General features: G+C 35.4%; 2 protein-coding genes and 1 pseudogene across 2 annotated transcripts; 2 read left to right on the top strand and 1 right to left on the bottom strand.

Annotated features, from left to right (window-relative positions):
• Positions 1-243: 243 nt before the first annotated feature.
• On the top strand, positions 244-2469 carry LOC125194537 (annotated as a pseudogene).
• Positions 2470-5387: 2918 nt separating this feature from the next.
• LOC125194527 lies at positions 5388-6320 on the top strand. The gene has a single exon (XM_048092794.1). It carries the CDS (start codon positions 5388-5390, stop codon positions 6318-6320), a length of 933 nt encoding a protein of 310 aa, XP_047948751.1.
• Positions 6321-8163: 1843 nt separating this feature from the next.
• Positions 8164-9751, bottom strand: LOC125194518. Its single transcript, XM_048092785.1, is given in 5 exon segments — positions 8164-8352; positions 8433-8489; positions 8559-8638; positions 8641-9065; positions 9594-9751. Coding segments are annotated over 5 exon segments (909 nt in total).
• Positions 9752-9871: the final 120 nt, after the last annotated feature.

The following is a 9871-nucleotide window of genomic DNA, read 5'->3' as shown; positions in this document are numbered from 1 at the left end:
CTCCAGTCTTATTCCACTTAGTGATATCGATATCACATTGCTCTGTTTTTTCAATTTTTTGGGTTTTTTTCCAGCTTGAGATCTGGTGTTTTGTTGATTTTGTTGTTTGTGTTTCGGATCTGAGTAGTTCTCGGTTTTTAGCTTGTTAATTTGTTGTGTTGTCAGCTCGGTTTAGTAGATCTCGGTTTGGAATGTGAAATGTACGAATCGGTGTTGTAGTGGTTTAAATTTTGTTTGGGATTTATGCAACAAACCCCGCTTCCTTTGCTCGACAGATATGATGTGAAATTGAACAATGCGATTCTGGCTGAGGATAAGCACCCGATGTGAGTTATTCTTTTTTTTGTTTTTCTGTTTTTGTTATTTTTGTGAATGGTGTTAAACATGCAGTTGAGTTATTGAATTTGTTGCATACTTTTTTGATCTGGATTGTCTTTTGTTAATTTACAGTATTTGAATTTCAGGGTTTGTGAGATTATGAGAAAGAAAAACCTGAATTTGAAATAGCAGTATACAGTATAGTATTAAAGACTTTTCTGATTTTTTTCATAATAATATGTTTTAGTGTATCAAGTTATAAATTAATAAGCTTAGTCATTTAAATTTGAATGAATTCGTCTGAAATCATAGGAGAAATCACATGTTAAGCTGCAATCTGTCTGGTTCAGTAGGTTCCTCAATTGTGCCGGGAATTTCGGTATGTGTTAAGAGTATAGAGTTACTGGATAAATGATAATGGGACTTCATTTGGGTGTTGGTATTTCTTTTGATGTCTGGGAGCATTCAATTGAAAAGGGAATGAATTGGGAATTTGATTGTAACACGAGAATTTTTCCTCTCAAAATGATTCATGTCATCAGGTCGGGGTGTAACCCCATTTATGGATTCTCAGGTCAAGAAATGGCATCCAAGTTAAGGTGGATTCATCGCTGGGTGTATTGCATGAGCAACATTTGGTTCTCTGTTAATTTATTTTCAAATTATTATCAATTTTTACAGGGACTTGAATGGTTGGGGGGATGTAGGGGCTACTCAGAACTCAATCCGGTTGCCCAGGTATTTAAAAATTTTGTTGTGGCTTCAAAATTGTTTTTTAACTATTATTTTGAGTATCTAAACTTTAAATTGTCATCTACAGTGGATCTTCAAATTCCTTTAACCAGCTACATGGGTTCCATTGGAAAGGACAAATTTGGGAGGAAATGAAGAAAAATGCAAAGGGAAATGGGGTTAATGTTAGTATATTAAATCAATCTCTTAAACTATTATGATCATCCTCTCCTTGATCATAATTTGCATTGCTATTAGTACTATCTATAATTTCTGGGGCAAATTGAAAATCTGTTGTAATCAGCTTCCTTCCATGCATAATAATTGTTTAATTTTGTAATCCTGTCATCATATATTTTCTAAAATTTAACAGTCATTTATATTCCTCATGAAATTTATCATTGTTAGTATTTTTGTACATTTTTTACCCGATAGTAATTGAGATTCCGATTACGCACAAAAAATGCTATCTTAATATCTTATGGTCACTTTCAAAGGGTTTAATATGAAGATGAATTGCCTACTGGCACTTGTGCTGTATGGGGTTTTGGTGAAAGGTAAGTGTATGTTAGAAAATCATATTTGACCTTTTTTGTTCTGAAAAAAAAAAATTTTTTAATTGAAAAAAATTGCAGGTCACTAATTGCCAACTTGTCAGCTGCCAATTGCTAAAACCCCATCATTTGAAGAAACCAGAGAACTGGGGTTTGGGTATATTTTCATAATAGATTACCAAAAAATCACATAATTCTCCCGAACTAACCGTTTAATCTTTTGACAGTGGAAAGGCCAAATACTACTTTTGGCTGGTTTTTTTCCCCACCGTTTCCCCCGAATCTATCTTGCTTGTCGCTGACATGCAGCCAAAAAAAGGTCAGACTTCAACTGTCAGTTTGTTGTCTCTTCATTGTTGTGCTTTCTCCCAAACCTTAAACATGTAGATTTTTGAACAAACCTGTCTGCTCCATTCATCTGCGAGTTCTTCAAGGATGCGAAGAAAGTATTACCGTAAGGATGATTTTTCCCCATTTTCTGGTTACTTGATGATTAAAAAAGATATTGATCAAGGTCGTGCTATTATTTTGGGTTTCAGGTACATGGACTTTGTTTTGGAAAAAACCAAGCATTAACTTTCTCCCCAGTTCATTACAGGGAATGATTTCAACACGATTCAGTAAAATGGAGCAGGGCCTGTTTATGGCCCCAAAGTTTTCTTTACGAGACTAAAAATTCCCGAAATAGCCCTTAAGATCTCCCAATTGCCAAAGGCATCTGGAACACACAAAGTTTCTGTCATCACACAGGGGGCGGGCCCTGTTGTGGTCGAGAGGATGGAAAACGTTGATCCCCCTCATTCCGTTTCCAAAAGGGGAAACTATCGATACCAACGGTGAGGGGTTACTTCTTTTGATGAGTTAAAAAATTAAAAAAATTTTTTAAAGAGCTGCATCGTTTTAAACTTTCATGTCTACATTCTTGTAGGTGATGCTTTTTCGGGGGTTTCTGTAAATTGGGTTTTTAGAAGCCATTGAAGAGGGGAAAAGGGTTGTACGCAGCTAACGTGATTATTCAGAGGTCGGGTGCACGTACCCAGCAAGCCAGATTTTTAAAAAAGTTTTCTAAATTTTTTTCTTTTCCTAAACCTAGTTGAATTTTGAAATGATCTCAAAATTATACACTATTATTCTATCTGAGTTGTTTCTGGGGAAACCCATTGTTTGAGACAATTAAGAGTGTTGATCTTTTTTTTTTGTTGCTTTATAATCATATTTTATCTAAATCAAATGTTTCCATTTTGAATAAGTGTTTTGTTCTATTGCTTATGTCTATTGCTAAATACTAATCTTTCCTGTGAAATCTGAGATTACAACATCTATTTTAATTTAAGTGTACTTTTAATTAAAAATTTTTTAACTTAAGTTAAATGAATTATCAACCTAGATATAATAACCATATTAATCCCAATCTTGTAGTATTATGCTATTATTGTTTGTATTTTGGCTAAATTTAACCATAACTTAGTCAACGATATATAAAACTATGGTAGATTTGATGATATTGAGTGAGAATTAGCACATGCAATTAGAGGGTGATCATTCGAATTTCAGTTCAAATATTTACCTAATCCGAACATAAAATCGATCTGAAAATTCCAAACCAAATAAAAAATTGAAAATGCCAAAAAGTTCCCGAAAAATCTGAAATTCAGAGTTTTAGTTATAACTACCTTTTAGTTAAATATTATTGAATAACATAATTAAAATTTATATATTTAATATAATTTGAATCCTTTGGATTAAAAAAAGAACCCATAACCATACGGAAAATCCAATTTTGAAAAATAATCTGATTTTATCCAAGTATAAAATAAATCTAAATAGAATATGTATATTTAATCAGTTCACTTCTGTTATCCCTACCTAGATTGTCATCCAAGTTGGCTTGAGGGATATACAATTTACTAGCATTAAAAAAAATTATTTTGTTTTTCTTTTATGTGGATGTGTCTGCCACCTAACTTAACATTGATTGGGCTATCATTTATTCAGTCAAACATATCATGGTCAATTGGTCATAGCTAAATTGGTACTAGTAATTTTCAATCGGATTGCTAAATACTAATAGTGTCACACGTTGGGTTTTGTTTTTCAACTATTTTATCACCAAGTATTCCATTTTTTTCAATTATTTTACTAAATAAATGAAAGGAACAAATAGTATACAACTATGAGAAATAATATCGTATATATCTTATGTAGAACTTACTATGGGGCGTCATATCGTTTGAATAGCGTTTAGCGTTGTTCGTTTCAATTTATATATTTAGTTTGATTCTAATATATTAAAGAATGATATTGAAATTGTTTTATTTTACCAAATTCATAAAAATCAAAGCTTGATTTATTATTTTATTCATTTATTTGAAATTATAGAGAAAACGAGTAAATCGAGCTTTGATTTTTATGAAATTAAAAATTGTAATAACATTTTTTAATATATTAGAGTCAAACTAAATAGATAAATCAAAGCGAACAACGCTAAACGTGTAAGCGAGTGATCTTCAGCATAAGATATGTAACATATCATTCTCTACAATCTATATTACACATACCCCCGAGATATAACGTCGTGTGATCTCGTAAGTAATTTTTGATCACTTTTGATCAAGAGTTACATTTTGAGCTTATTTATCAGGTATAACTCTTCCTTTAAAAACATACATACTCCTCTTTATCTCATATTATGTGATAATTGCGTAGGTTTTATGAAACTATAATTAAGAGAATTACGTTTCACCTTATAAGTTAAAAATGAATAAAATAGAACATGAAATAAAGATGAACATAGAATAATATAAAAAAGATTAAATAATTGATTTTAGCAAAATAGGAAACGTATCATTTATTTGAAACGTCCCATAATACAAATCACATACTAGTATAATTTTAATTTATTTTTATTTTACGCATTCTTATTGAATCACCTACCTGTTTTCATTAAAATATGAAAATCATTAACTTATGTGTTAATGGTGACTTGAATTTGAATTTGTTGTCTTGTTGTATCTAAATTTGCCAGCAAAGCCTTTGCCCTCTCACAAATTGATTCATTATTTTATAGTACAACAATAATTATCAGTCAAAAATCTACTAATATTCTTATTTTAATATTTTTAGCTAAAGTAAGACCCCAACATTCTCAAATGTCAATCCATTAACTACCAACAGCTAAAATTATTTAAAATAAGCAACCATAACTATTATTGTCACAATTAATAGAAATATATTATTTTCAAAAACAAAAAAAAAACCAAAGCAGCATTTATTTCGCTAGTATAAAATTCTAACTAAAGTAAATCATGCGTTTTGGAGAGAAAGAGTGAGCTTCCTAATATCTTTTGTTTTTGTTTTAATTTCAAAATCCTCAAATTGAAGATCGAAAAATTCCACAAACCCAAAATCCCCAAATCCAGAAACCGTCCCCCGACATGGACGGCCACCGCCGCCGCACCTCCGCCACAACTCATCATTGTTCTATTCCCACCTCCTCACCTTCGTCTTCCTCTTCTCTCTCCTCCTCACCTTCCGATCCAATGTCCCGAGCGCCTCCTATTACCTCTCCTCCCTCATCGACAGCGACCCCTCCTTGAAATCCCTCCTCTCCCACCTTGATTTCTCCGCCTCCTCCTCGTTGGAACCCTCGACGACGACTTCTTCTCCGGCGATTCCGATTTCGATCGCTCGCTATTCCACCCTTCCTCGGGGAAGCACGTCGCCAATTCCACCTCCGTCTTCCTCTCCGATTTCAATCCGGATTACGGATTCTCCGATTCGGTCATGGATAACGGTATTTCTTTCCCCAAATTGATCAAGCCTGGGGTTTTTAGCTTCAAGCCTGAATTCAGGAAGAATGTCACTCTATTGGAGGAGGATGATTCCAAATTCGTCGAGAGCAGGCTGGATGATGGGAAGGCGGTGTTGGATTTGGATTTCCTGATCAAGGGTTTCGAATTGGGGAATCGTGATGTGTCGTCGCTCTTCTTCTTAGCGGGTGTGTTGTCGGCTGCTTATGCTTATGTTGTGCTTGCTTTCATTGTTACATACACCTGGGGGAACGGGATCATCTTCCTCAAAGTGGTGGATCATTTGGTGGGGAATCGGAGATCCTTTTTTCGAACAGTTTGGGACGGATCGAACATCGGACTGAAGCGGCTCTCGGGGTTTGTGCTGATGAAATGGGCTGTGAGGGACGCTCTAGCTCAGCTAATGGGTATATTCTTCTTTGGTGAGATTGAGGATCAGTATGTTTTCTTCAAAGTGTTCTTGAGGATGAAGTTTATGCCGTTTGCCAATGTAGCCCCGTGGGTGATCGGGCACGAGTGGGAGAGCGCAGGGTTCATGGCGGTTTGGTTCTTGAGCGACGTGTTGCTTGGCTTGCTGTTTGCTGTGGGTTCTTGGGTAGCCATTGTCGATTCGAGACGGGGTGGGAGGGGGATTGTGAGAGAAGGGTGTCACATGCTGGTTGCTTTGTTCTACCCTGCATTTGAGATGAGGTGGATGGAAGTCATTGTTTGTGGATCAGTCGGGAAATGGGCGTTGAGGCGGGTGTTTGGGGATTTCGTGGTACTCGTTTTCCAATCATCCATGGAGGTGTATTTCATGGTGGCTTGGTTGGTGTTCTACCTCGCAGCAAGACACAAGGATGATACTTCACTCGGGAGAACGTTCGGCGCGCGGTGGAAGGTTTTCTTGAGGTTGCTAGGTGATTGATATTTGATATACTGATCAGATGATAATTTGGTAGAAAAAGGGGTTAAAATCTGTGTCTCGTGCGAAAAAAAAGTAGTTGTAACATGCTCAGTTGCAATATGCTGAAATAGAGGTAAGAAATCTTTGGTGCTTTTGCTGTTGAATTTGCAACAGAAAAAGATAAATTTGAATGAGCACTGCCATTTGTTTTGGTGATTATGCTTTTGTATGTACGATGATATATGAGGTCATATGTTGTAAGTCTTCTCACATAAATTCCATGATGTATATACACCTTTGCAGCCTCTGGCTTTGTTCTTTTTGTCTTGAAGAATTTGTTGTTTCTTTAGTATGGTCTAAATAGTGGTGAATGTGAGTATAAACTTAAAGGGAATTTGGATTTTTTTCTTTTTTTTTCCATTGATTAGATTCTTTGCTTATACCGAGTTTTCTCCTCTGCGGTTGAGGTTGATGTTGTGTTGGCACTGTCATGTAGCTACTACCTCTGCACCTTTCCTTTCCCTTGTTAAGGTTAAGTGAGATTTTGTAATTTCAGAAGGTGGTGTTAGTTAGTTAGTTAGTTGTAGATAGAATGTTAAAAGTGTAGATTGTTGCCGATAAAGTGTTGACTCACTTTGTTCCAAAAAATAATTTAATATGAATCTCATCTTATCATAGAGAAAAAGTTATCTAAATTAGAAAGTTTATAATTTTAAGGGATGAACTGAAAAGGAAATAGTTTATATTTTTAAAGGACAGAAGGATATAAATTTTGTGGGAAGTGCTAGAGTGTGCATAGGGATAGTGTTGATTCTTGAATGAATATGAGCTTGGCTATACTAATGTTGGATACTTGGATTCATTGAAATCACCATTAAGTTCCATACATACAAACCACATGAATAGAATCAATTTTGAATTGATCTTTTAATTAGGAATGACATTTGCATATTCTCAAACCTCTGTTTCAGACAGCAAACAAATTACGGATACAATATAAATGACACATAACATTATATCCTACTAATAAATTTATAGTCAAATCAAATTTAATTATCAATTTAAGTTTTAAATAGTACTTCCCCCGTCTATAAAAAATTCCATTTTGGGGGGTATTGATTTTAATAAGAAATTGGTAAAGTAAAAAGAAAGGAGAAAAAATAGGTAAAGTAAGATAGAGGGGGCAAAATGGATAAAGTATAGATAAACTTTTTTTTTTTAAAATAAATTTTTTTTGTGGACGTAAAAATGGAAATGAGGCCCTTTTTTTGAAGGAAGTAGTTTATATAGCGATCAATTTATCCCCCTTCTTCGAAGTCAAAATATTGTGTTTATTTTGGAGTTTTAATCTTATGTTATTCATTGAAGTCAAAAAAATTAAAAAAAATAATATGTGTGGCTGCTGGGATTGAGCCCAGGTCTCCACGGCCCCAAAAATGGAAATTTTTACCACTAAACTACAGCCACATATTGTTGTCCAAGTTTGGTACAACTTATTTAACTATTTTTTTTAAGTCTAAATGGAAAATAATATAGACAAGAATTTCTATTATATTCCCACTTTTGATCATTTCGTAGTTGGGCTGTTTTCTCAGGAAGGATCTAAAGGATTTTATTTAGCAGTCAATTGAACCTCCCAAACTATTAGATGGACATAATAATAATAATAATAATAATAATAATAATAATAATAATAATAATAATAATAAAAAAAAAGTGAGTAGAAAATAACAAAATTAGGTAAAAAGCAAGCGTTGCAACATTGTTTAAAAATAAAAAAAAAACTACGAAACAGTTGAAAATCAATAAAACATATCCCTGGTTAGGTAAAGGATGTACAACATATCCTTTCTCATTGCAAGGCTCAGTTCCCATTAACACTACTTAGGATTCTTCTGTAGTCACTCAGCGTTATATCCGTGTGAAATCGCGCGCAGCACCTTTGTCGCCCCCCTCCCCTTTCGGGTAAGGATGCATTGTCGCCCCGTTCCAGCGCGGGCGCAGGATGGGCTTTGGCAGAGGGCCGCCACGCCACATTCCGTTTCTTCTCTCCCTGTTAAAACACCCCGATTTTGTTTCAATACGCGGTGTTTATAATAACAGTTGAAGATGATAAATAGAAATATGCGTAACCTGCTGACTCCCTTGTTCCTGCATACCGCTGGCTTTCAACAGATTCCGCCATTTGTCCTGCGCAAATTGACAAGCAACGATAGTATCGTATGACATATAAGGGGATGGAAGAGAGAGGAATTTGACCTTGAGATCTACGGATGTGCGATGAGCGGATGCTGCAAAGAAGAGCTTCTTTATTCGACTCCATCTACCAACTCCGTATTGGAAACACCCTCGATTAATTTTCTGACCTCGGAAATAGTCCATAGCCTATGATGCTTCCTGCGGCCACTAGCTTCCTCAGAGCTCTCATCTGTTAAAGTGTCGTCTCTTTTCTTGTGATGCACCGCAGCTAGGCGGCGGTCGTCCCTCTTCTTTGGACTCTCTGTTGTAAAACAGTCATCCCTTTTTTCCGAATTACAGCAAGGGCTAAGTCGTTTCTTTTCTTCTGATTTGTGGCTGCTGCAGGGACATTCTTTTTCTTTGACGGAGATTCTGCAACAAAAACGTCGGTTTTTTCTGACCCATGCCGCAATCACCTCTTTTTCTTGATGGAGCTTCTGCACAATCACCTTTTTTCTTATATTCAAGTGCCGGGACACATTTGTCGGATTTATTGGTTGGGGTAGAACTCTTCCCTTTCGACTTGGTCACTGAATTTCTACAATCCACATGCTGCACCTGCTCACATAATATTCAAATTCAACAGCTAGTCAGCTACATAAGTATTTAAATCTCAGGAGGTGGTTTTGATGGTTTTGAGATTAAATAATACATGAAACTAGGTAAAAGCAACTGAGAATAGGAATGTGGAAAGTATTTTGATTTCCCATTTTATTGGGGAATAAACATAAGAGTGATTAATTTTCACCCAACTACGATTAAAATGATTGAGTACCAAAACATTAAAATGATTCACTGATCGTAATAGGTAATCTACTAAAAGTTGTTCAATAACCACACTCGCAATGAATGCCTACAAACATCAACTCCAAAAGGAGAAAACATTTGATCAGGATATGTCATTCAAACCACGAACGAACAAGTACATGGACAGAACAGATAAAAAAATTTAAAGAGATTGAAAAAAGAAAATTTGAAGAAACTCGAACCCTGACAAAGAACACATGTATAGGAGTAGGGAGTAAAACAGTTCCGAGTCTTGTGACCATAACATACCTGTAACAAAGTTTAGTAGGTTCAAGAACTACCGTATCAAATGATTGACTCTCTGAACGTTCTTGGTTAGCTAAAGAACCAAAGGGAACTTGAATTGCTATGACAGAGAACTCCTCTGGATCCTCAGGAGGTACTTTAATTGCTTTAGGTCCCCACATGACACTTCCTACGTTCTTTACCTCCAGGAGATTTGTCCTTGATGGTAGAAGAAGAAGCCTCTCGTTTTCTTTTAGAATATGTTGGAATGGGTCGGCTAATCCATCAATGTACCTTTGTGT

Source organism: Salvia hispanica, chromosome 1, assembly GCF_023119035.1.
Source record: "Salvia hispanica cultivar TCC Black 2014 chromosome 1, UniMelb_Shisp_WGS_1.0, whole genome shotgun sequence".
Taxonomy (NCBI): domain Eukaryota; kingdom Viridiplantae; phylum Streptophyta; class Magnoliopsida; order Lamiales; family Lamiaceae; genus Salvia; species Salvia hispanica.
Note: the sequence above shows the minus strand (reverse complement) of the source record. Positions and strands in the feature narration are given on the sequence as shown.